Below are 27,614 nucleotides of genomic sequence, written 5' to 3'. Positions count from 1 at the left end.
CCCACAGCGAGTTCAACTTTTTCTTGGTTTTACCGTTTCCGATATTTTGATAAGAAATACCTTGCATTTTCACCATCAGAAAAATGCTTCGTCCCAATCATTATAATTGCTGCATTGGATGGCCTTGCAAATTATCGTTTTAACTGTTCCGTTTCGTTCCATTCCACTATTGTGAAAAAATTTGTATGACAATCTGTATGTGTTCCTGGCTTTAGCTAAGATAGACAGGTTGCATTTCTGACATTTCCGTGTAAACATCTGTATTGCTGTAAACGCGCGCTATTTAGTAAGCTTTGCTATTTTGTTTGAATTACTAAGAGTAAATTTTCCTTTCACAAATACACACTTCCTGTAATCGCCTGCAATATGAGTAGAAAATCTACTCGGTCTTCAATGCCAACAGAAGCAACACCTACTCCTAACGCGACAGCGCCGGCGCTTCGCAAGGTTTTCTTTGTGTCAAAACAACTATTGCAGGATCCCGAAAACGAACTGACTCTAGAGTACTTTTATCATCCGGGAAAAGGAAAGCCCGCGCTGTTTATAACAAAGGGCAATTCTCAGCTGATGGAAGTGATTGAATTTGCCGAACAACGACGTTGCTGGCTAATCAACGATTATGTTTGCTCAGATGGACGCATTTACATGACAACACCGATAGATATAACTTTACTAGCATTACATCATTTGCGTGCCCATTGTACACAAAAAGCACTTGCTTTGGACGACATTGGTGAGCCGGAAGACAAGAGCACTTTGCGGCTGTTGCGGGAGTTTATACGTGGTGAGGAGCACTTGCGATGTGTGGCCGATATAAAGAAGGCTAATGGAATGGTGTTTTACAAATATAATCCAGAGAAAACTTTGGCTTGGTTAGCAATAAAAACGAGGCGAGTTGCTGAAAAGCTTCGTAGCATTGGTGCACATTGTGGAAAAAACGCCATATCGCAAAACTATGTGCGTGGTGAACTTGAAGGTGAGAACAAAGAAGAATCTGATATGGATTATTTGCGCATGGCATGGGACATAGTTGGCAACTACTTGGATCTGGATTTGCATGAAGAGCTGAGGATCTATTTGGAAATACCCGATGAAAAACCAATAACGTCAACAAAAAAGGAAGAAAAAGAGAAAAGCGTTAACAAACGGAAATCACTGAAGCAACTTAATTCAGATAGTAACAAAAAAATAAAACTCGATGAGAAGAGTACAAACGCGACTGAAAAACTGAAAGGAAGTGACTTATTGGATGCCTCGCCGTCTAATGACAACAGTAGACCAAGTAGTGGTACAAGTGAAGAGATATGTCCACTGAATATCGTGCAGACTGTGCTAACCCCATCTCCAGTTAGGGAACGGAATTTGACAGCGAAGGAAAAGGCGTTGGCCAAGAGTGCCAAAGGCACAAAAAGCATTGCTTCGTTCTTTAGTAAAAAGTAATACACTGCCTTGTTAGCTTAGCGTATATTTTTATTTCTTAAATTAAATATTTTGTACTTGTTTTTTGTTATATCTTAAGCTTTTTATTTTTTAATTACAGAAGTAAATAAAACCAAACTTTTATTCTTATCTTATCGAAAATGTTATTATATTGAAATCAATTAGAGGAATTTGTTTTGAACAACTGCAGTTTCTAGTTTTGGATTCTCGAATTCCCTCCCAATGGATTCTAATATTATATTTAAATTGTTTACATACATACATACATCGTACATAAAGATTTGGCCTGGCTTACTGCTTATTTATTTAAAGCTTCTGAGGCGGACCTAACTTTAGGAGTTTAATTCTATCGTTGGATATATGTAAATACATAATATCTCAATTAGGAATTTAATTTATACTTGTACAATCTTGTTGCGATGACTCGTTGGTTTTTAAAGGATCTAAGCGTACAAGGAAAATGTTTAAGATTCTGGAGTAAAGATTACGATCTTTTAACTTAAGTGGTTATATACAGTTAGAAATAAAAAAAATCGTTTTTTTTTTTCTTAATGTACATATATTTAAGAATACACGCAGAAAATTTAATATCTGGTGAATATTTTCGAAGTTACACGTAAATTTGAAAAGGCGTTTCAGAGTGGTTGAAAGTGTTTTTTAAACTTTAAACGCGTTTTTTTTCAAAATGGTGTTTTCAAAGTCGATGAGCAACATTACTCAAAAACGGCTAAACCTATTAGTCTCAAACTTTAACACGAGCTTCTTAAATATATTTTTTAGTAATTAATCCAAGATTTTTTGTCACCGATAAATATTTTGTTTTATAAACAATTTAAGGCCGAAATGTTGGTCAAAAATCGATGTTTGCTTTTTTGAGAAACCACCATTTTGTCAAACAAAATTTATCTTGCTTATTCTTTCGGTTAATTACTAGATTTAACATTACTTTAACGAAATCTGTGTAGTTTTTTAATTTCAGAGGATCCAGTTCAGAAATATAGTGGTCACCGCAAAACGTTTTTTTTTTTAGAGGAGCTCCCGGAGATCAGCTGTAGCTCCTTTCCAAATAAATATTTTTACTTATACCAAGTCTTAAAATACAGTTAAAAGATAATAGAATATGTGTACAAATTTTTTGATCAATAAATTTAAAAATTTTCTCAGAAAAAAATCTGGAAAATTCACTTTTTTCGGCCTTCTAACTGTATACGAGTATAACCCCTTAAATAAGAATATAAATATTTTTTGATTTCAATTTGTTTTTATTTATTTATGTATACTCGTATGTAGGAAGTAGAGTTATAAGAAATAACTGCACTCAAATAAAAAACAATGAGTAGAATTCCATTTTGTATGAAATTATTGCTATATAGGCTGCTCACACTCAAAATGAGACACTTCGTTTATAACTCGTAAAAACAATAAATGCATAAGCATTAACATTTTGTTTTACCGATGCCAGCTCTCGACATGCAACCCCATATCATGATTAAGTCGCCACCATAGTTCAACGTCTCTAAAATATTTTTCTTCTCCAATTATTTTCCAGGCATTCTCCACACAAAACGCTTGCCGTCTGATCCAAAAATATTAATTTTGGTTTCATCCGTAAATAAAACCTAGAATGAAGATAAATTCTGGGGAGATTTTGAACACTATTTTTTTATTTTTCAATGAATACCTTAGACCAAAAGTCCGCATTCTCGTATTGGAACTTCTTCACAAACTCCAACCCAGCCTTTTAGATTTTTTCGAAATAAGTGGCTTACGTCGTGGCACCCATGCATAGAATTTGTTTTTTTAAGTAGTCGGCGAATCTACATTTTTCCCTTTTTTAATTGTTTTTTTTTCAACTTTGGATTCTGTTTTGTTAAACGGAATATAAATCAACAACCCCGGTCATTGATTTTCGTGCTGTTTGTTAAGTTAGGCTTTTTATCACGCACGTTGCCCCTTTCCTTGTACCTTTTAATAATATGATGCACTGTACACTTTTTTTACCAACAATTTCGCGAATGGACTTCTTGTTTTTATAGTTTTTTATAATAATTTCCCGTTCTTGAATTGTTGTTTCCCGCATTTTTGAAAAAAAATGATTTGATTTCGAATTCGCCAATAGTCACTGAAATATATGTGTATGTACATAGTATATAATTTGGGTATTTGGCCGAGCTCCCCCTCCTATTTGTGGCGTGTGTCTTGATGTTGTTCCACAAATGGAGAGACCTACAGTTTCAAGCCGACACCGAGCGGCAGATATTTTTTATGAGGAGCTTTTTCATGATAGAAATACATTCGGAGGTTTCACACTGTCTGCCAAGGGGCGACTGCTGTCAGAAAAATTTGTTTGTTCATATTGGTGTTTTCACCGAGATTCGAACCCACGTTCTCTTTCAATTCCTTTCGGCTTGCCGCTGCTGCAAGATGCATGGTTATCGGACGGTGATGTGAGAAGGAGGTATTTGGAGTGTAAGAGACTGTTGAATGAGTATGGGATGCGTAAGTGGCAAGACCGTTGGGACAATAGTCCCAAAGGCCGGGTGATATATGCGTATTAGGCCGGGTCGATTTGTGGGGAGGCAAAAAATTCGCCCATTGCTCTGTGAAAATCATATTCTAGGGATCAAAATAAGAAACTTTGCCGAAGAAACCATACCTCTAAAACGAATTCTGATGTCCCCCAATTTGGGTCGAACTTTTTAGTTTCTTTTCTAAAACTCACTTAAATTAATTTTTTCATTTACATATGACTAAATAAATTTCTTAAGAGAAAAAATAGATATTATTATAAATAAATAATAAATATTATTGTATTATATATTAAATAAATAAAAATAAAGAAAAAACATAGTCATTTAGCTGATTTTTTCATGTAAAGACCAAAAAAAATATTTTTAAATTGGGGCACATCAGAATTCGTTTTAGAGGTATGGTTCCTTCGGCAAAGTTTCTTATTTTGATCCCTAGAATACGATTTTCACAGAGCAATGAGCGATTTTTAAATCGACCCGCCCTCATTGAGTATATTCGGGATGTTTCATTTGCCGGAGAAAATCCTGGGTTTGGATTTTCCCTTAGTCTGGGTTTACTCCTTACAGGACATAGGCCTCTTAATGCGTTTTTGCTTGAGAGGCGGCTGTCTGTAAGTGAGGAATGTGCTTGCGGGACGGCAAGAGAGGACTCCTCTGTGAATGCCCGATGTAATCAGACATTAGGGATCTTGTGGGCGTGGGGATTAGTTGGACTGATGGGCGGTATGATGTGAGTGGTGTGATTGCCAGCTGTCGGAATGTCGAACTGTTAGGGCAATATGCGCGTAAGGTTTTTAGACGACGAAGAAGTTTTTAGGCGTTCAGTTTATTAGTTTTTGGTTGTGTGTGCTGTTGTGGGATTTGGGGTATGGCCTCCAGTCCAGAGCTGTATGGAAGCTCAACTGGTAGTAGTAGTCTTGGCTACCAAGTCAGACCGGAGCCTTAAATCTAGTACCATGGGGAATAGGGGTCTTTGGAGCTTGCTCCGACCTGCTCTTGAGGTAGGCTCTTTGGGGAGTATCGTGGTGGTTGTGGTTTAACAGCCAAATGTGGGTAGAGCCTTTTTGGCTCGATGCGGAGTTACATCGCAACCGGGTGCCGGACCCATAGTATGGCCATATAGGCCTCGAACCACACCAAGGTGGTTAGTGCGCCCATTCCGCACTGCCATTTGGTACCGTTGAATACTTTTTGCGTTTTTGGGGCGCTGATCAACGCATTGATTCGATCCGTTGTGCTTTTGAGCACTGTGTTGTCGGACCGGCGTCGATAGGTACTCACGGTAAAAACATTGGACGCTGTCCTATTTTAAGTGTGAGTGGCATATACGATATTATATGACATTATTTGCATACAAATATGGTTTCTGCTTATGGTTTTTGTTTTCAATGAAGTTAATTTTTATAATTGTACTTCTTACATATAAATAATATTTTTTTCTTATTTAAGTTAAATGCTCTCTCCCTGGAGTGTGCAATTTTCATAAAATTTTACAAAATTTGAAGAAAAGGTTCAATTTTTCTGAAATGATTTCACTTAATTTCAATATGAGTTCGAGTTAAGTGATGAGTAAAATTATACCTTGCTAAAATAAAAAATGGCCACACTTTATTTTTGTGTGTGTTTTTTTTTGTTAAAAAAGGAGTGGCGCTGAGATACCACACTACTATTTTCTATGTACAAGTATCCTGTACGCTTTAGCATAAAAAGATGAAATACTTCTAAATAGGTACTTATATACAAATGTGTATGTTTATATTACTCGTACTAAGCAATGCAAAAGCAAACGTTGGCAGGACATAAAAAACTCCCACAGGCACCTATCCTTTAGGGATAATTTGTACAATAGCACAATGTTGTGGCAGCGGCTATAAAAGGTATTACGGCATGGTTTTCGACACTCAGTGAGTAACGGTACATAGTGCGCGAAGGTCTTACGCGAATTTACGCGAAAAAATATTCGTTTAAACAAAATGGAAGTAAACAATAGAGGCTCACTGTTAGACTTACCTCCGGTGGATTTAAAAACGCTTTCACCATCCAAGAAAGCTGACTCTTTGAGCACCATATCTGGACTTAGTGAAGTACCAAGCGATATTATTATTAAGTCACGGATCAAATATGGTACACGTTGGTCTGCCTGTAAAGGCCTGATAATGGAATATTCGAAAAATACAACCATCCATGGCATACGTTATTTGGTGGAGTTGCATCGACCTTTTTATGAAAAGTGAGATTTCCAAAAAAAAAAACAAATATTTTATTGAATAACTGGTTTTGAAATGGTAGGAAATTTACAATTTTTAATTGATGAAAAACATAATTTTTTTTTATAAGTGGATGCGAATTATGACTAAAAGGGCAGACAAATATTGGAAATAGAAAATAAAATACAGTTAGTCATAGAGAAAATCAAGGGCTTAAATATTTTTGTCATAATCGACAAAATAAAAAACAAAAAATATATAAGTTTTTTTTTTAATATAATTTTTAAATAATTACTATGTGAAATAAATAGAAACAATAGTAAATTCAACCTAGCATAAATTATAAATTTAAAAACTTCAACCTTAGTGCGTACCGTTAGAATTTTTTAATTGAGAAGTATAGTTTCGTGCATTCTCATTCAGTTGTGTGAGTTTCGTGACAAAGTACAGGGTCCGGCACTCAAAGTGTAACCAATTAAAAAGGCCATAATTGCTTTCATTCAATTCAAAGTAAAAAATGTGTTAAAATAATACAAAATTAGGAATCAGTTTACTTTTGCTTGATATGACCCCCTTTACTTGGCCTTGACTATGTCCTTGAGACGGTCCAGAAATGAATCGCAAGCTGCCCGAATGTGACTTGCAGGTATATTGGCCCCGTCGCGGACTATAGCTTTTTTCAAAGAGAATAATCCACCGAACTCGCGTCTGGTGAATTTGATAGCCATAGTGTGGAAGTTCGGAACGTTGTTTTTTACCTATTCTTCGTTCAATCGAGCTTTGTGAGACGGTGCCGAGTCCTGTTGAAACGTCCATGGCCTGCCACGGAAATGTTTGTCTGCCCACGGCTTCAAAGCAACCTCCGAAATACTTTCCCGATAAAATTTCGCATTTACCTTGACGACAGGCTTAATGAAAACGATTGAAGAGCGCCCATCTGCGGTTACAGGTCAGATATTTTCAGTTCTTTCGCCATATGAATGGTACTTCGTCAAGGATTTCCCTCAAGTCGCTTCTTCACTTTTCGAACCATTTCACGTGACGTTGCAGTCTTTTTGATGACCACTTCCATGACGTTTCGTGATGCTACCAGTAACAATGTAACGAGTAATGGTGCGATAAACAAAAATTTTATTTACTTTAAGGTGCTCGAGCTCACGAAAAATCGCTGGTTGGGATTTTCCAGCCAAATATAATGCAATCACACTATTACGTTTGAAAGCCATTACTGATTTTCTTTTTTCGCGTTTACTCTCTTGTAAACAATACTCTGGACTGTCATTTAGCCAACTAACAGACAGCCGATGCACGAGCGGTCTGAAGTTGGTGCCGGACCCTGTAAGTTCGAGAAAATTACTTTTGAAAAGCAAATCACTACGAAAGAAGGAAATATCTACGGCAATTTCTTTTCACAACTCGAGAAAAAGCTATCCAGGTATTGCTAAGCAAAAGTTATTCCACTATTTAATGTAGCATAAAATGCAAAAAGCAGTAAAATTCGAAGTGTGTTTCTATTTTTTATTTTGTGGAATATGGCATTTTGTCTTATATGAAAAAAAAAAAAATTTAAGTGACTTTTTTACTTTACTCAATACAGCAAATGTATGTTTGGGGAAAAAGAAATCTCGGAAAATATCAATCCAACATTTTAAAGTGTATGCTCGTTGTTAAGGTATTATTCCACACTAGAGAACTAAACGACGTTGACCGACAAGTTAATAGTCGAAGCATCGCCCACGAGCTAAAGATCGACCATAAAACAGTTTTAAGCTACTTGCGCAAAAATTTTACGCAACAATAATGAATTTCTCCAATCTAATGTATGATCTTCACGTGACTCACTGTATAAAATTTTCTATTGACGAAAAAAATTATATTATTATATTTTGGTGCTCAAGTTCCTCTTGGATTTTTTCAACAGTAACATTAAATTTGCAGATTGTATTGGTTCATTGTGCTTGTGATATCTGTATATTTTGCAATTTCACTTATTTGGGCTACTTACCTCAAATGGCAAGATACACCGGTGATTTTGGGGTTCGATGAAACCCTTGTGCCTGTGCATAAGATACCCTTTCCCACAATTACCATATGTCCGGAAATAAAAATGGAACGCAATGTATTCGACTTTCCGAACACGTCGAGTCGCATTTTGGAAGAGATACAAAAATATGGAAAATTTGAAAATTTGCAAAATTTAAGCGAAACAGAGTAAGCACTTTTTGATTGTTTGATTTGAAGATTTTACATAAACATGAAATTTTTTAATGCATATGTATATGTGCGTCCTTCCCTTATATAGACTGGAGCATTTTATGTCCACTTTGCACATTTGCGAATCGGATGTGGTACGTCGCTTTGCGCAATTTTTACCAAAAGGCATTAAACCGAACATTGCACAAACCCTGGTCGATATCTCTATTTCGAAAAACGAGACTGGCCCATTTTGTAAGTGGAATGGGCGATTTTATTTCTGCGATAAAATTTTTAATTTTGTACCAACTGATGAGGGTATTTGCTATCAGTTCAATGGACTCCAGGCCAAAGATATATATCGGGATGTGGGGTAATTTATGTTTTGATTTGGATATAAAAATAAGCAAATAAAAATTTATTAACATATTTTGGCTATCATGCAGCTTTATCAATTACTATGACGAGGAAGTGGTCGATTTCAACAATTTCTTCGAAACTCTCCCGCGCTTCAACAATTTGACAGGCAATTGGTCATTGGAGGAGGGCTATGTTGATCAAGGCTATAACTCCTATCCACAGCGAACAGCGTTCTCATCGGCACGAAATGGATTTTTCGCTTTTCTGCAGGGTTTCGAGCATAATTTTGAATATGCTTGCAGGAGTTTTAAGCAAGGTTATAAGGTAAACGGAGTATATAGGCACATTCCCCAAATTTTAAGATATTTTTTTTTTAATTGCTGTTATTTTTTTAATTTTTTTTTTGTATTGGCAATTTACGGCGGCCGCCGTAGTCGAATGGGTTGTTACGTGACTACCATTCGGAATTCACAGAGAGAACGTAGGTTCAATCCTCGGTGAAACACCAAAATTAAAGAAAAAACATTTTTCTAATAACCATTTGCCGTTCGGAGTCGGCTTAAAACTGTAGGTTCCTCAATTTGTGGGAATAACATCTACACGCACTCTACATGCTGGTGATAAAAAAGAAGAAGAAGGCCTTCTTTGCGTTGGAACAATATGCTAGAGAAGGACTTACCGCTTGGTATGCACATCTAGCGCCACTTTATTAAACTCGGCCAAGATCGTTTAAGCCATTAGCGAGCCAATGAAGGAGAAGAAAAACGATGAGCTAAATAAAAATATGTCAGGTTGTAGTTCCACCGGCATCCAAACGAAAAAAATATTGCTGAAAGATATCTATGACTAGCTTCTTAGGAAACGATTATTAGCATACTGCTAAGACTGTGCCATCCGAATCTTTCGTTTCCGCATATTATTCAAAATCTTTAGGCGGGCTATGAATCGTGCTACACCGCCTAAGAAGGTCTTTACATTTGTCTCGTTACTACAATACTCCTTATTCAGGTACTTCCATAAAGGGGACAGTGAGGAACTGATCGTACCAAGTATATTAAGTACTCTAACTTTTTTGGTTGGTTGGTTAGAGTGGTGATACATCCAGAATCCAATTAGCGCTTCCGCACCATTTTGTTGCCACATCCTCGATACCAACTTGTTTAAAAGTTATTTAAAGCAAGACTACTATATTTCCAGGCTGTGTGGTTTAAGAACCTTAAACCTTAAACCTTAAGAACCTTTTTGTATTTGTATTGGATAAAATAATTCATAAAACTACTGAGAATCGTAGACGAAAGCTAAATGAACGTTTAAAGAGGCAAGTTATGGCCTGGGTTGTCGATAGAAGAACGGCTATTGAGTTTGAAATCTGTCACTAAGGTACTATAGGATCTAATTCAGCATTACTCATTGGTTCTCAGTTTATATTTGTCATATTCATTTACATATAACTCTTTTGAATGCGACCTGCCATCGTGGCTTGTCAGTCGCCATATCCGAATGAGTTTATGCGTGATTACTATTCCGGAAGGCCTCTATTGGAAAGCCACTGCGGGCTTGAACCACCAAATGATAGAAAAGAGGGGCGACTGCTACCCCTCGGCAGGCAAAGGCAAACCTCCGAGCGCATTTCTGTAAAAACCATCTGCCGTTCGAGGTATAAAACCGTTGGTCCCTCCAATAGTGGAACGCATAATTATTAGTTGCAGGAGAAGCTCTGCCAAACACTCAACGTAGGATGTACTAAAACTTTAACATCATATATGAATACTTAGAGTTTTTGGATCGTCAAGACATTCCAATTAAATTGTTAAAAAACTATGCCGGAAGAAATTGTACATTTTCTCATTGGCTTGATTTTTAATTAATTTTTGAAAATATTGAAAAGAATGATAGTATCATGTAAAATATGTGAATGGGCTTGGGAGGCGAGTAACGAACTGGTCGGGTAAGGAATAAGAAATTGCATATATAGAGGATAATATATCATATGTATAAAGAGATTGGAATAGAGATTTATGTTTTGGAAAACATCGTCAAATTTAATGTATTCTTACTAAATTCGAAGTAAAATTAGTTATTTTGCAGAAATCAATATATTCAGAAAGTGCATGGTTTTTAGTAAAGATTACTTGAACTTTCCATTCCTACCGCATGAACTCATTAACACATATCGCGCGTTTGCTAAGAAAGCGTCAAAATTGAAAAATCTGAGATATCGAAAAATCTAGCGTTAAACTTTTCAATTTCTTTTTGCTCACCAAGTACAATAAAAAATAAATAAGAAATATTTTTTGCTAACGAAATAGTGTGAATAATTACCGCAATTAATTAATGAGACATCATAAAAGAAGAGCTGGTAGTAATTTTGCACATTTATCTAAAAAAAAGAAAACACGAGTGGCATACTTCCCGCAAAGGAGCGATATGTAAATTCGTACATACCTACCAAAAACACACACTTTTATGCTTATACTTTAACACAGTATTACTTGTCATTCATCATTTTTGCTCGACCTACAGGTTTTCCTTACATCCCCTGAGAGTGTGCCGGTGACAACGGGTAATTACATTTTAGTGCCACACGGCGACGAGGTGATGGTTAGCGTGCTGCCGCATTATGTAATATCCACGGATAATCTGCACGACTTCAGTCCAGAGAAGTGAAATCATTCATGCACAACCCACAGTGTGTCGAAATAAATGATAATCATTTACTTTCTTATTCACTTCACAGACGCCAATGTTACTTCAACGACGAACGCTATTTGCGTTATTTCCGTTTCTATTCGCAATCCAACTGCCAGGTGGAGTGTTTGACCAACTATACTATAAATAAATGTGGTTGCGCCAAGTTTTGGATGCCAAGTAAGTGAAAATATGCTAATTTCCAAAAATTCCGCTGACAATGGCTAATGAATGCCTTTAGAGCCTCATGATGTGCCTGTGTGCAGCGTGGAGGACATAAGCTGCTATGATACCGCTCAGTCTGAACTACGCATCTTAATTCAGAATCAAACTATACAAGCCACTATGGATCCAAGCATGAAAATCATTTGCGACTGTATGCCAGCTTGCACTTCACTCGATTACAATGTGGAAATTTCAAGCGCACGCTATGATTTGGCTAAAACGATACAAGCCTTCCGGGAAGTCTATGAACATACCGAGTAAGAGTGTTATATTATTCCTTTGCTGTTTGTTAGAAATTTCTAATGCTTGAATATCACTTTACAGCTTTTTGGGTTCACGCTTATCGGTTTACTTCAAGGAGCATCAGTTCACGGCAATCAAACGTACGGTGTTGTTTAGTGTTGCCACATTGATAGCCAACTGGGGTGGCATTTTGGGCTTGTTCATGGGCATATCCAGTTTGAGTCTGATCGAATTGGTGTACTTTTTCTCGGTGCGTTTGTTCGACAATTTGCGTAAGCGGCGTCAAACCAAGAAGCGTTTGATGAAATTGGAAGCGGGACATGAGAGTTAAGTGGTGACAAGAAGTGCATAAGAGAGCTAAATTCAAATCAGATGTAAAAATATCTATGCACATAACAATTCAGCAATGCCCTGTGCTACGATTATATTTTATTGAATGTGAATGAATAAACTTTACTTAACTTGTATTTATATACAACTGTGTTCAAAATAACAGGAGTGCCATGAATTTAGGTTTGCCAGGTTGCTTGTCTAAGACAAGACGCTCGGTAGCTTGTGATACCTGTATTTGATTTCCATCCCCTAATTGAGCAGCCTACGTAGGTATTTTTAAGAATGTAACTAGTGAGGCATTTTGCAAATTTCCCAGGTCTTCAAAGATTGTTTTTGTTTGTTTTCGGACAACGTTTAGTCCATTGTACTGCACTTGGGTACCCTTTTTAATTTTCTTTAAGTCTATCCGAGCTGCGAAGAAATCTGAGTAGAACTTGTGGTGCCAAGGAGTCAAGGGGGTCACTTCTTAAGACATCAGTGCCAAAGTCTTCAAGCCTGATTCAAGCGAAGACCGGGCAGATGCACAGAAAGAGTGCACTGTCAGAGATGCCTACCTTTTCCATATGCTTCGCCCGTAGAAATGCGCTCGTCATCACTCCAACCAACTGCCTCCAATCCCTTCTGCTTAATGACAAGAGGATCTGCGATTCTCCGTCGGACATGACAGGTAACATCAGTTTTGTCTATCTGTAGCCTCTCTCAGCCTACCAAGCTCGCTTGTGGGTTAAAGTAACCCCTTTGCTAACCGTGGTTTTGATAAGTGCAGATGGAAGTGCCAGAACGGGCTCCGGGCTGAGTGTCTCACTTTCCCTCTCTTCAAAGAAATAATTACTAAGATATTTGGCACGGCTTCTTTGAAATGCAGGACATTCACAGACGAGGTGCTGTACCGACTCAATTTCTTCTTCATCTCCATTCTTCTTCATCCTCATTGTGAAGTACACCCATTTTACTGATTAGGGTGCAGCGCAGTGATCAGTTATAACACCTGTGAGGACGCTGGTAGTTGATCTGTTGAACCCAAGCAGACATTTTGTTCTTTTAAAATTCGGTTTTGGCCAGAGCGCTTTGGATACCCTAAAGTTAGTAGTCGGAGACCACCTTTTATTGGTTGCCGTGAATACACTCAAGTCAATAGCAGTGTAGAGTTTGCTTAGAGGAATGCTTATGTGCTCTATCGTTCGCTGAAGGTTAAGCTCAGCGCCTTTCCTTGTACACTTATCCGCTCTTTCAGTACCCTCCCCTTCAGAATAGCTGGCGACCCAAGAAAGTGTGGTGCTGTCTTGTTGAATAAACGAGAGCGACCTCCTGCATTCTTTAACACATCTTGAATTGAATGGCGCTGAGGCCAGATGGTAAATTTTTCCGGAGGTAAGTCCATTAGTCTTATCGTTTTTGCCGCTTTGTCTATAGCGTAGATCTCAGCTTAGATGACGCTACATAGGTCTGGGACTTTATAGAAGCAGTTTAAGGGTAATTCTTGCCAGTACACTACCAATCCATTAGGTGCATTTAAGAATACAATTTCCCTAAAATACCTCAGAATCACGGATTGTAGATGGAGGGACCAGACGATGCGCAAAATTAGGAGAACGTTATGGCCCACCTACAACCTCAAGCAATCATCAACATTGATAAATATGAAACGACGGGACGTCTGGAGACTCACGGCAGTGATAACTGGCTTTTGGTCTGTCGGAGAACAAACAGCCAAAATGGGCATCCCTCAAAACACATTCTGTCACTATTGCAAGCAACCGGTGGAAAAGAAAAGAATCTTCCATTTCTTCCATGAAGGCCCTTCCGTATGAAAGGACAGAATGTCAACTCTGGGAACCTCGAACGACTGTCCGGCTTAGATGCCAAAAACCTAATAAGGCCCTTAAACCGGGACACAGACAGGATATAGTCATGCTGTAAATAACTTTTAAACAAGTTGGTAACGAGGATGTAGCAACAAATAGGTGCGGAAGCGCTAGTAGGATTCTGGATGAATCACCACTTTAACCAACCAACTAATCACTACCAATTAAGTGCCATTGCCATCTTTGAGTTGTCAGCATAAATATGGTTACCGCTATCCTGTGATATGATTCTGGTCTGCCAGTCTTTGCTCAGATCTATCTTGCGAACAGGATAGTCTATTTTCGACGCGTCTTGCAAGTGTTCCACAGATAGTAAAACTAATGCATGACCGTGCGTGGGTTCTTTTAGCATGCCAGCAGCAGATTTGACCGCTATCCCTTTGACATACACATATATCAATGGCTGGAAAACGTAGGATTACTTTCACTTCCAGAACTTTATAAAAATATGGTCTAGTCTACAAAAAAAAAAAAGAAGAAACAAATAACTCAAAACTCCAAACTTTGTTTAAAATTTACAAAAATTTAAAATATTAAAAAAAGCTGTTGTATCAGATCTCAAGTATTCTCCTACATCAAGAATGCTTTTCGTTAGGGCTGTACTGGTGTGGAAATCTTTATTTAACAAATGAAAACTGCATGCAAATCTAAAACGCTTCAAAATGCCTGTTTATTCTATGCTCCTTTCCTAAGCCTTACACCTATTCAATTACCTTCACTTTCGTCCTTCTTTCGCGACCCTTATATTGGTATATTCTTAATTTTAAGGCTATTGAAATTTAATGCAATAACATTAAGTTTTTTTTTTCAATTTTATGTATAAATCTATAAAAGCCTTTATCTTATTTGTGCATAAACTGATGAATAAATATCATCAACATTCTCAGCTTTTCAGAATCTTTAGAAAACTTCAAAGTATGCACAGTCGATGATGAGAATTTTTTTCCAAGAAATCACTTGTGCGGAAGTCTTTTATAAAATACTTAACGCTTCAGTGAAAAAAATTGTCAAAAATCAACAGACATTTTGAACCAGTTGACACTTTCATATTACAATTTAATGAACTATAAAACTGCATACACAGAATTTTTCTAGAAATTTTGAATAAAATGTTGAAATTTTTGATGAATTATTCTCTTAAATTTGTTGAATATTTCTTCAAAGCTTAAAGCTTTATTTATGTTTTTTTTTTTTTTTTTTTTTGAAGAACACACTATATGTAATTTAATAAAAATATAAAAATAAGTTAAATAAAAAGATTGTTGACACTTGGCATTTCGTCGCGGTCATATCATTTTGAACGGTTGGTGTCGAAATTCTGTATGTACAAAATTCTGCTTTTTTAAAATTCTGCTTTCTAAAATTCTGCTTTCAAAATTCTGTATTACAAAATTCTGTATTAAAATATAATGTTCACAATGTTAAAGAGGTAATGTAATTATTTAATTTATTATTATTATTATTTTTTATTATTATTCGAGATATTAAATAAAAAAAAAATAATAATAATAATAATTTTTTCTTCAGTTTCGATAGAATCCACAGTATTTTTGCGTAGAACTTTTTTTTCGCGTGGGCGGCCTTCGGCCGCTCTTCAAAAAAATAACCCTCATCAGTCCAACTCCGGCTACGCAATCCACCGTATTTTTGCGTAGAACTCCTTTCCGTGTTAAAACCATTGAGGCCTTCCAGCCTTTTTTTTTATTCAATATCTCGAAAACTAAGCGAGATATCAAAAAATTTTACTCATTCATTTCGTTTTCTTTTGTCGAGTTCTATAAGAATCCGCCATAAGATTGCGGCGCCACGGAAACAGCAGAATCCCCTCGTACATATGTACATACCTACATTAATTATAGTTGATAACAGTTATACATTGGTATGTACATACATATGTTTGCAATCAAATATTACCTGGAGATGAGAACTTTGACTCTCTCTTGTATGACGAAAATCACAAAACTTGAATGAAGCAGAATTTTTCGCATTAAACATGCAGAATTTTGAAAAAGCGGAATTTTAGAAAGCAGAATTTTAAAAAAGCAGAATTTAAAAAAGCAGAATTTTTTTGCAATTTACAGAATTTTGTCACCCAGAATTTTGTAATACAGAATAATGACACGCTCCCCATTTTGAACACAGGTGTATGTATGTATGTAACTATATAAATAACTTTGGTTATCTTAGGTTGAGCTCCTTGTGTAAAATTGCGTTTTTTTGCACGAGTTATCAGCTTCTAAATGAAATCACAAGCAAATAAAAGATAGGTTGGTCTATATCCAACTTTCAACTAAACAAGTATAATGCAGGCACTGGAAAGTTTCTATCGGCTTCTAAGCTGCACTATACCTTGGAGAGAACTCAGTCGGGTCTACACCAAGATTAGTTTAAGCAGAATGAAGTGTCGAAGTAAAAGGATAAAGAAAGGTGTATAGCTCCCCCTTTTGTTAAGCAGTTGAGTCTGATATCTCGTAAGTAAAGAGTGCACGCTGAAAATATCCAATTATCAACCAATTTATATAGGCTGGGCCATGTAAAATTTGCTTTTTGTATCGGCTATAAAAAAAAAACTAATCAATATTTTTTCAAACTTTTTTTTTTATTTTGAAGATTCAACATTGTCATTTATGAAAGAAAAATAATATCCTTCAAATGACTGCCACGACTGGCTTTACAGTAGGCCATTCGATCAACCCAATTTTTAAGCACATTTTCGATTGTTTGGGCTCCAATTTCATGAATGGCAACTTCGATTTCGTGTTTTAAAGCATCAATCGTCTCTGGATGGTTCGCATAGCATTTGTCCTTAACGGCTCCCCACAAAAAATAGTCCAACGGGCTTAAATCACAGCTCCGAGGCGGCCAATTCATATCGGAATTTCGGCTGATTATTCGGTTTTCAAAAACGGTAGTCAAAAGTTCCAGTGTAACTTTGACAGTGTGACAAGTTGCACCGTCCTGTTAAAACTAAATGTCGTCCATGTCATCCTCTTCAATTTTTGGAAACAAAAACTCGTTGAGCATGTAACGGTAATGCTCGCCATTTACTGTAACCGCGGAAGAAGAAGAAGACTCACCACTTTGGAAATAGGTTTTCAATATTTCCCAATTTTGTTCAAGCGTATAGCGTCCCATTTCGTAAATGTCAAACCTTTAAGTAAATTATGAACACATTTGACATGTTATTTGTGTTACCATTCTCAAAAAAATAGGTGGTTCAAAAAGCAAACGCTATATGGCCCACCCTGTAAGCCAGTTGAGAAGTGTAGTACGAGCTATGCGAATGATATAAGGAATAGCGCAAATTGTTCTTGAGAATTGCATACTTAAAGGCGAGCTAAATAATGCGTACAATTCGCTTAAACATTGCGACACTCCTAGACGACGCAAAGTAAGAAAAAATGCCTGTTCTGTACAAAGCCCTGCTGACAACTAAAACCTCAATGAATTTGAAGTATTTTAGTTTTGAAATACTTAGAAAGGGTTTTTCAAAAAGCCTTAATTGACACCTTTTTAAATGACAAATTAAATGCTGCATATTTTAAATTAAAGCTGGGGAACGCGGCCCCTCGGCGTAACTTCGGAAGTGTGTAGGCTCGAATCTCCGTACATGAAACATCAAAATGCAGAAAAAGTTTTTTCTAACAGCGGTCGCCCCTCAACAGGCAATGACAAACCTCCGAGTGCATTTCTGCCATGAAAAAGCTCCTCATAAAAATATCGGCCGTTCGGAGTCGGCTTGAAACTGTGGTGGAACAACATCAAGACACACGCCACAAATAGGACGAGGAACTCGGCCATACACCCAAAAATGGTTTAAGCGCCAATAATATATATATACACATTTCATGTATTATATATACATATATATATAATACAAAATAATGGCTGGAATTGAAAGATAGTTATGTCGTCTTAAGCTGAGTTTCTAACATAGATGGGGTTTTAGACACTATTTATTAAACAATGTTTGCATGTTTTTTGGATGCTATAAAATTTAAGGTTTGCAACATAATTCGTAATTTAAAAACAAAACAAAAAAAAAAGCTTATACGAATAGAACAGGTCTTCGTGAATATTAAAAAAAAAAACTTAAAATCCATTGAGATTTGAGTTGATAACACAATTTTTCCCCACTGTGCGATTACTTAGTCATCTAATTACTGTGACAAAATGCGGCGGGATTCCTGTTCGCCGACTTTCAATCAATTATACTTTAATTACAAAAAAAAAATGTCGTGGAACGCACGTTGAGCTTAACATGACTGCAAACTATATTCGGTAGCTGCTTAACTTCCAACTATGCATGTGCATTCCAGCTAATTACGAGAGACTAGGCTTCGGTTGACTGCTCAGATTAAAGTCAAGAGTAATTTAAAAAATTAAATATAAAGATGATGTAAAAAGTTTGGCGGCTTTCTACATGACCCTCGACCGGCGTCAACCGTTTGCTAATTTTGCATCGACATCTTATTGTATTATACAATAATTAAAAAAAAATCGATGAAATATATTGATACATTTCCATTTTTTGTTTAAAAATGATCATATTTTTTATACATTTTATGTGCCTCACTTATTTGCTGGAAGCAAGACAGAGTCCACAGGCAAGTATGCTGTTGAGACAAGCATGCAGAATGATCAGGAACGATTCTTAAAAAAAAATTAAAATATGTTGTTGCGGTTCTCAATGACAGGACTTGGTCAGATATAAATTCAGATCTTTCCGGTATCGTAGTATCGACTATCGTGGGAACAAAAACCATTTTTTTTTTATATTTTTTTTTTATTTAAAAATTGGAAAAGTAATGAATTACAATCACAATGATTTTAAAGCATTAGCGACTAGGCCATTGCATATCTACAAGGTGGCCAAAAAAAATTAATTTTTTATTACATTTTTACTAAGCAAAAATATTATTTTGCGTGATAGAAACCATTATTTTGCTTTTAGGCGCTCCATTGCATGTCGGTTTGTATACTGCAGCTGTCTAATTCACAAGCGTCAAATATGTTTGGCAAAAATTAGAAATCTTCCGACAAGATGATTAATTCTGCGCCACCTTGTATTTTCGCTTAAGCCGGCTTGTACATAGATGGGCTAGCTATTTGTCGTCCCAAGCGTATTTTCTTCTATGACAGTCTACTCTACGTTACTGAAACGACTCGGTTTTATATCCGGCCAAGCGCTGTTACTTCAGCAGCATTTCCAGAAATTGTACACCCTACCCTCTAGTCTGTTTTAAAACTAGAGCCAACAACTGTGCTGGGTTAGAAATATCATCACGAGAAAAGTGAAGTATCATCTAAAGTACAAGTTATTCATTCCCGAAATTGTACAAACTTTTATGCTCGGCATTCGACAGGTCTAAGTACTTTACCTTTTCCATAGCTAAGCATACCATTAGAAGAAACAACAAAATTGGAATGTCTTTTTTTCATATAATTATTTACAAGGATGGCGTTAGCTGTTTACTCTTTTACGCTTCATCAAACTCATTTATCTTTTCATACTGACTGCTTAAATACTCGAAATGTACATTTACATAGAGTTTGTTCTTCTTGTTATTTTTTTGGTTTTTGTTTTGTTATTTTTTTGTTTCAAATAAGTAGTGTGTTTGTGTTTTAAGGTATGTCGGTGTGTATGCGTGTTTCTGTAGGCTTGTGTAAGTCGATGTGTACCTTTTAATATGCAATAAAATTTGAATTATTCACTTTTTCTTCATAACAATAGTATATATAGTATGTATAATTATTTAAATTTAAGTTTAGAGTTTACAAATATTATTGTACGTTCTCTTTCTCAACAATGTCGTGGGGTAGAGGGGACACAAAGAGGTTTTTTATGTATGTGTTGTGTGTGTAAGAGAAGTTGTGGCGGTTGATGAAATAAACTGTGTACAATAATTTAATTTTTGCTTTAAATTGAATTCTAAAATTTGTTTGTAGCGATAAAACAAAGATGCAACAACCGCTAACTACTTCTCTTACGCCCTTCTTTAAGCGATTTAATTGATATTTGAAATACATTTTTTTTGTTTTTCACGATTTCAAGTTTAACGCAAGCAATATAGCGCCAGTTATGGTGTATTATTATTAAAAAACAAAAATTGCTTTTTTCAATAACATTAAACATACATTCAGTAAATATAAATTTTACTCACTTCAATGCTAGTTGCAATAGGATATAGCATTGAGTACTGTGAATTTAGTATTCCGTTGATTTATTTAACAACTTTAATGTTCTAATGGTGTCCTTTCCTTATTACAATTTTCTGTGTGTTTTCGTTTTTGTCATTTATTATGAAATTTAGTTTAACTAAACTCACAACTCGCTTTGCGTTCCATTACTTTTGCTTCTGCCTTTACATACACCGAAGCTGCGGAACATTGGTATGTGTGAGTATGTAAAAACTAAGAACACTTTTGGGGTTAACAAATAAATCAACGCAAGAATTTTTTAGTATGTATGTGTATAATAGCCGTAAAATTGCTACATCCTGCTTCATGATACGAAAAACATTGCTATTAGTTGCTATTATCTGGCCGTTTCATGCGCTAAATTGCTACATTGCTACATTTTATACTCGTAATAAAAAACAAAAACACCCCGTCGATATTTGAAAAATTTAAGAAAGAGTTTTAACTATCAACACAATGACAGATAAAAAGGATATAGAAAATACTGTCAAATTGGCTTAATAAACCACACACAAAAAGTAGAATAACGAAACAAAGAAATCTACAGTTCTACAATTAATTAAACTTTCACAATTCCAGCCAAATGTTTGCTTAAAAACTTGTTGGCCCAATTATCTTTACAACGATGCTGCTTTCAAATACACAATAGAAGAAATATGTATGTGTGAACTAATTTTCACAATCAATGATAAAACAAATATATAAATGAAAGTACTAAAAATTTAACAACACAGAGAAATAATTACAAAATTTTTAGAAGACGCTTCTTTTATGGCAAAAAAATAGATGAATAGCAGTGTGTTTATCTCTTTTATCTGTTCGCTTGGCTGCGAGCGAGCTAACTAATGTTGTTTCGCTTGCACCCTAGGAGTGCGCTCCCGCTGTCGATTCACCAAACAAAGTACTGGAACTGACAACATACATACATATGATTTAGTATTTACTTTATACTATTTTAAAGATTTTTATAAACTTTGTTTTTGCTTGATTTCTTTTGTGGGATAATTATAGTTTGTTGCTCTTCTCTCTTATTTTGTAAACATATTTTGTAAAGGTATTTCTCTTCTTTTGTGATTAGGCTAAATTGGATTATTGAGCGTTCAACTCAAAGCAACTTTAGATTTTTGCTGTTTCCACCATATCGATGTTCAGTTTATAAAACACGTAAGGATAGTATTCTGATTGGCCAAAGCCCAAACCGGGGATGTCAACGGCCTGCATGAAAGAAATTGAAAATAGTTATTAGATAAAATACGTTTACTTTTTATTGCATTGGCTTATTGCAATTTACTAAAAAAAATAGATTTGTAATTCACTTACATCCATACTGGCGGCATTGCTTTGACCACCAGCCGAAGCGCCATCCAAGTGCCCATACAGCTGGTTAAGACATTCGCGTAGACGTTTCGCGCTCTTCTTGTTGGGTTCGATGAGGATGGCTTGGAAATTGACGGGTAAACCGTATCTACGTGGGAAAATAGTGAATAAGATGGTTTAATTTAAATAAATACTTTCAGTTAAAATAATAGTGAATTTAAAATAAAACTGTTAATTTCGAGTTAAAATTATGATATTTTTCCTATTTAAAACCTATTTTTGGTAGCACTCGTTGTTGGTTGCATTTCAGCATTTCAGCATTCAAATTTCTTTTTTCTTTGAGAGAATTAATAATATTGTATTCGATTAACCACTCAGTGGGTTCTCACTCTAAAATTTTCTATTTAAAACTAATGAATAGACGTTATAAGCTTATTCCTCGTTGGGTGTTTAGCCGAGCTCCTCCCCATCTTGTGATGATGGGCCTAAAGTTTTGTGACGCACCCGAACGGCAGACATTTTTATAAGGAGCTTTTTCATGGCAGCAATACACAAGGCGGTTTGCATTGTTTGCAGAAGGGCGGCCGCTATTAGAAAAAAAAAACTTTTTTTTAACGTTTTGGTGTTTCGTGTCCATAGCGGGTTTCGAACCCGGTCTCTACCGAATGATGGTCACCCACAAATCCATTCGACTATAGCGACCGCCGTTTTTCGTTAGCGATTAGATTAAGCTAAGTAAAAAAATTACCAAATTTTAACAATCCTATGCAATACCCACGCAATAATTGTTGTTAGTTTGGTTGCTGTTGTTTTTCTAGTGGCACAAGAAGTTCGCATCAACTTTTAGGGAATGCTGCTGTGCCTGCGATACCAAAACAACTTCTATTTTGAATTATCATAAGCTGTTATAACAAAATTTAGAGGGTATACATACGTTATGAACGACTCGGTAATATTCAGACTTAAGCTATCGTGCTAGCAACAAAACCAAAAAAAAAATTCATTCCCTGATACTACAAATCTAACAAAATACATTTCACACCAAATAACAGGTCATACATATTTTTTTAAACATGGAAACTTTACGTTTACACAAGGCGTCGCAAAATTAATCACCCTATAGGAAAATTAATAATTTTTGCAAATGGTGTAGTCTCTAAATCTTTGACATTTATAAAGTAGCCAACTGCAGTATACAAATAGATAACTAACAGAGCGCACCTCCATCACTCAAAATCATTTTTTTTTTGTTTAGTAAAAAAAGTTATTCAAAAGCAATCACCAATCATGATTAATTTTGTGCCATCTTGTATATGAGCGAGCAGTCTGGTACTTACCTCAAAACGGATTCTACAAATACGCGCAGCGCCTTCACATGCACCAAAGCACAGAAAGCTTCGCTGAAGTTCACCTTCAACCATCTGACCAATGGGCCCTACAAATATTAAATTAAAATATTTACGTTTCATTGAGTATGCATTCGCTTTATCTTAATACGCACGAATTGCTTCTTCTTGTCGGTTATGAGCTTGGTCATCTCATTTTTGCCAGCTGCCAATTCTTCTTCATTGTACACAAAATCGCGTACAATGAATTTACGTTCACGCGCATGCAGCTTGAACTCTTCCACCACCTTCTTGAATAGTGTCACATTGAACAAGCAATAATCATTGTCTTGTGTGATCATTTGCGAGGAACGTGGCACAATCATGTCGGTGATCTTCTCATAGTTGGCCAACCAATCGTTAGCAAGAATTCTGTGAGCACAAGATGTAAAATTCAATACAATAACGGTGTTGTTAATTACATTAACTGGCAATACTTACTTTGGCACAATTACCAGCAATGTGGTCAAATACTCCGAATCGAGAATGAAGTGCTCCTTCTTGACCAAATCGGCCAAATTACGGGTCAGCAAACTGCCGCTATAAGTGGTGGAAAAGTAATATAAAAATATGTAGTGAATTTGATTACGAAAAAACAATCTAGAAGACATTTTTTATTTATACTCTGACATCAAAGTTGTGTGTGTGTGCTTTCGACTACGACGGCTAGCTATCTCCAAAACAGGAATGTATGAACTAACTGTCTAAGTAATACACTCGAACTCACGGCTCGGAGAAAATTATAGTCATAGATGGTGGTGCCGACCTGATTGTGGAACAATTGTAATACGACTATAAAAAGACGGTCAAGATCTAAACCGGTTAACTCCTGTAAGGAGGAGATCAAATCTATTCGACGTGCAGATAGCATTTCTCCGATCTGTGTTCCAGGACATACATAGGAACATTAAGGGAAATCATATTGCTAATGAGCTTGCCAAGAGGGAGTCGACTATCCCGTTAACTGTTGTTAAAGGGGAATGGCACAACTTATTTATCAGAAAAGCGCAGTACAGATGGAGCTCCATTTTCTCGTATGCTATTTCGAAAACACTTTGGCCCCAGTACATAGACGCAGGACGCGAGAGTTCTGAGAACTCTTCGCTATTTAATTTCCAAGCTCATAGCTGTGTTTATCAGTCATTGGATGATCGGCACGCACGCTGGAAAGCTAGGTTTATAATTTAATCACCATTGCAGAAGCTGTGGGGTTTTTTCAGAGAAGGATACTATTGAACACTTTCTCTGTAAATGTCCGGGCTTGGACGCGAGACGATTAAGATCACTGGGTGCTGCTTTCTTCGACTGCCTGGGGTAGTGCTCCAACCTAGACCCCATCAACCTTCTCCATAACATCACCAGCTCTGGCTGCCCGGGCGTTGGAGATCTCAAAATGGGTTCAAAACGGCGTTTTAATGCTACTTGGGGAGTGCCAGAACGTTGAAAAATACCACTACCTACGTCAGGAAAACGAAGGACACCGAACTATTTCCTATAAACGAAGTTTCAGGCTGGGTGACTCCCTATCGCATAACTTCTTTAATCTAACGCTGGAAAAATATTTCGAGCTACCACTTCTGGGCACCACTTTTGTTTTATAAACCATTTTTGAACTGCATACAAAAGCACAGCGTATGGATCTGGAGGTGAAAGCGGGAAATACAGAGCACCTCCTGCCACCAAACAAAGAGTCAGCGTATTCTACGCCTCCAAAACATTGGCATATATTATATATACATGTCAATGGACTTTGTTTGCTACAAATATCAGTCTAAAATTTTAACGATTAATTTCACTTGAAAAGTGCTATTAAGTAGACAAATGAGAAGTAACGTCTTATTTTGACGCACAAAACACTTAATAAGTCCTTCATCAAGCGCAAAAGTACAGGCGATGAGGCGGCAGTTAAAAAAAAAGATTCTACATAAGCTTTACAGCGACATAATTCAGTGGCTCGTACGAGTTGCTACAAATGTCCTAGGCCTGAAAGTATTCAAGGCAGTATGGGACGAGAAGCGCTCCATCGGCGATGCAAAAGACAAGAAAAAATATAAAGTTGCAGAAAAGTTGCTTAAATAACGTAAATTAACGATTTGTTTCGGGGAAATAGTGAGAGACACCACCCTGTGCAAAAGGTGCAGACGTACCTTTTCCATTACTGTCTACACCTTAACCAATGCACATACACACATACAGGTAACTGAAGTTCATTTCTTAATTTTTATTCTACTCGACGAATTTTGTGATGATTAGACGCAGAACTAATTTCCATGAGTATTAGAATGGGCTAGGAGCCAATGTGCGGCCTAATCTAAGTCGCTAACCTAACTAACAAATACATTTCCCAGTACTACAAAATTCAAAAAATGTACTTCGAATTAGTTCCCTGTATTTCAGAAAAAAGTCAATTATTTTTTAGTGTCCGTTGGATATGCACCAGAAAGTCTCAAATGTACTTCAGAGAGTGAGAAATGTACTTAAAAAGATGCTTCAGAATATTTTTAATGGATTTCAAAGTAAATACATTGGATATACATATGTATCAGAAAAACTTTTTACAGTTTTTTCAATTCAATTGACTAGTCTGAAGTACACTAGTGAGCATAACTGAGTGCATGACGATTTTGCTTTTCATATTTACAATGTTTTTCGAATATTGTTTATTCTTTAATCAAAACTATAAGAATAAAACGTTCAAATTCTATGCAAAATTAAGAAATCTGAATTTAAAAAAAAATTTAATTTTTTTTTAGTCAGAGTTTTCAGGTTATGCAATTTATGACCCATTGAATTTTAGTGCAATAAAGCGCAAGTTTGAAGTGGCTACAAAATCGCGTTTACTTAATTGTTTTTGTTTTTACAACAACAAGTGCAATTTATAAAAACTGGAATTGATTATGTTTAATATTTTTGCCGATAATCTTGCCCAATTTTTCCATAAACAAATTCATTTTTATGTGGAATAAAGTGCAAAAAGTAGTAAGAAAAAAATTATTAAATATCAAAGCGATTTCTTAGACTTTTTTTAAGTTTTTATTAAAAAAATGAACAATTTTTGAAAATAAATAAACAAATTTTAACTCGAAAAACATTCTAAATATTAAAAGCAAAATCCTCATGCACTCAATTATGTTCGCTACTGTACTTCAGAATAGTAAAATTTTTTTTTTTTAATTTTGTGCATACTTTGAAACTTTGAGTCATTTGAAACTTGTTGCAGTATAAACAACATCTTTTATAAAAAAATAAAAAAATTATAAATATGCAAAAATTTGCAATGTGTCGCGCTTCTTTTATTGTGAACAGGGGTATATATTTTTGTACTCACGTTTGCTTCTTCTCCAAATTTTGCAAGTTACCCTTCAGGCTGTTGTAGGCCGTTGACTTGGTCTTCAAATCGGCGTCAATTTGCCCAATTTGCTTCGAAATAATATCGGCAATATTACGTAACGACTGCTTAATCGGGTACTTGGCCATATCCCATTGAAAGCGGGTAATGTACACGGAAAGATCGGCTGTAGGTTGAATTTGGTGGATTTGGCGAGGATGAGAATGTGGCGAATATGACGAGAAATGACAATGATGAAAAACGGAAATACGAGATTAGAGAAACTCAGTGTATGCAGTAATTGAATATTAAATTAAAGTTATCGAAATTTTATTTTTTATATTAATAAAAATAAGTATATAAGTTGGTATGTAAAAAAGTAATAAAAAAAAAGAAATAAATAATTGTAGAAAAGCTAACGTCAAACACTTGTGAGTTATTGGGAATATTTAATACTTTTTCTGTAAAATTTTTCTAAGATGTTTGAAGCTGAAGGAACAAGCGTCTGACGTTAAAGCATAGATTCAAGCCAGAGGTTATATGTAGAATATAAATAAAGTATGTATAATAAGTATTTAAAATATTTTCCTATATCATTTTTTTTTTTTTTGTACTTTTGTACTTTAATATTTCGCCTGTGGCTAAAATCTACGCTCCGTTGAATTTTCAAGAAAAAAGTTCTAATTAAAATAGTGTGAAAAAAGGTTCAAAGCATTTTTACTCAAGTAAAGGAATTTTATAACAACACATTGAAGTATGTAAATGGTGATTTTATTTATTTATTTTGCAATTAGTAGATATTCAAAATGTGAATAGAAATTTGGAATTTCGACAATATATTTTGTTAGTCACAGCAACAAACACACGACCATTTCGGGACGACACAGCAGTTAGGTTGTTAGAGAGGACAGAACGAAAACATAAAACGGAAATAGCGAAAAATATTATTACACTGAACGAAATTGGTTAAATAAGATTGGACGATTAGCAAAATTCAAGCAATGAAACTGAAAGTAAAAATAATCAAGCTTATCTTTAAGATGACACAACAATACAGATGTATTTATTTAGGCATACAAACTCGGTGCTGTGATATATTGGCATAAAGCTTGAATATTATATCATAGGGGACATGGAAGTCTATTATATATATGTACGTAAAACAAAAAGCTCAAAATAAAAAGTAAAAAATAAAACATATATACAATTTATTGCCTTTTAAAACTACACTTTTATTAAACAAATAATTGTAAACCAGTATGAAATTGCATAATAAAATACAAAAAATTATTTAATAC

The 27,614-nt window shown here is 35.6% G+C and overlaps 3 protein-coding genes across 3 annotated transcripts in view; 2 read left to right on the top strand and 1 right to left on the bottom strand.

The window, feature by feature from the left end:
• Positions 1–275: 275 nt before the first annotated feature.
• On the top strand, positions 276–1,514 carry LOC129244598 (ribonuclease H2 subunit B). The gene has a single exon (XM_054882319.1). It carries the CDS (start codon positions 367–369, stop codon positions 1,438–1,440), a length of 1,074 nt encoding a protein of 357 aa, XP_054738294.1. The 5' UTR covers positions 276–366; the 3' UTR covers positions 1,441–1,514.
• A 4,377-nt stretch (positions 1,515–5,891) lies between these two features.
• Positions 5,892–12,293, top strand: LOC129245269 (pickpocket protein 28). Its single transcript, XM_054883344.1, has 8 exons — positions 5,892–6,201; positions 8,117–8,389; positions 8,481–8,744; positions 8,818–9,055; positions 11,255–11,394; positions 11,469–11,599; positions 11,661–11,901; positions 11,969–12,293. The coding sequence occupies exons 1-8, from the start codon at positions 5,945–5,947 to the stop codon at positions 12,216–12,218; spliced, it is 1,794 nt and encodes a 597-aa protein (XP_054739319.1). The 5' UTR covers positions 5,892–5,944; the 3' UTR covers positions 12,219–12,293.
• A 7,214-nt stretch (positions 12,294–19,507) lies between these two features.
• Positions 19,508–27,614, bottom strand: part of LOC129246426 (V-type proton ATPase subunit C) — a 43,996-nt gene continuing 35,889 nt past the window's right edge. The window contains exons 4-9 of the mRNA XM_054885244.1: positions 26,317–26,503; positions 23,430–23,528; positions 23,105–23,360; positions 22,941–23,038; positions 21,607–21,751; positions 19,508–21,501 (exon numbers count right to left, since the gene is read on the bottom strand). Coding sequence (XP_054741219.1) covers positions 21,403–21,501; positions 21,607–21,751; positions 22,941–23,038; positions 23,105–23,360; positions 23,430–23,528; positions 26,317–26,503 — 884 coding nt within the window. The 3' untranslated portion in view covers positions 19,508–21,402. The remainder of the gene's footprint in view (positions 21,502–21,606; positions 21,752–22,940; positions 23,039–23,104; positions 23,361–23,429; positions 23,529–26,316; positions 26,504–27,614) is intronic.

Source organism: Anastrepha obliqua, chromosome 4, assembly GCF_027943255.1.
Source record: "Anastrepha obliqua isolate idAnaObli1 chromosome 4, idAnaObli1_1.0, whole genome shotgun sequence".
Classification (NCBI taxonomy): Eukaryota; Metazoa; Arthropoda; class Insecta; order Diptera; family Tephritidae; genus Anastrepha; species Anastrepha obliqua.
Note: the sequence above shows the minus strand (reverse complement) of the source record. Positions and strands in the feature narration are given on the sequence as shown.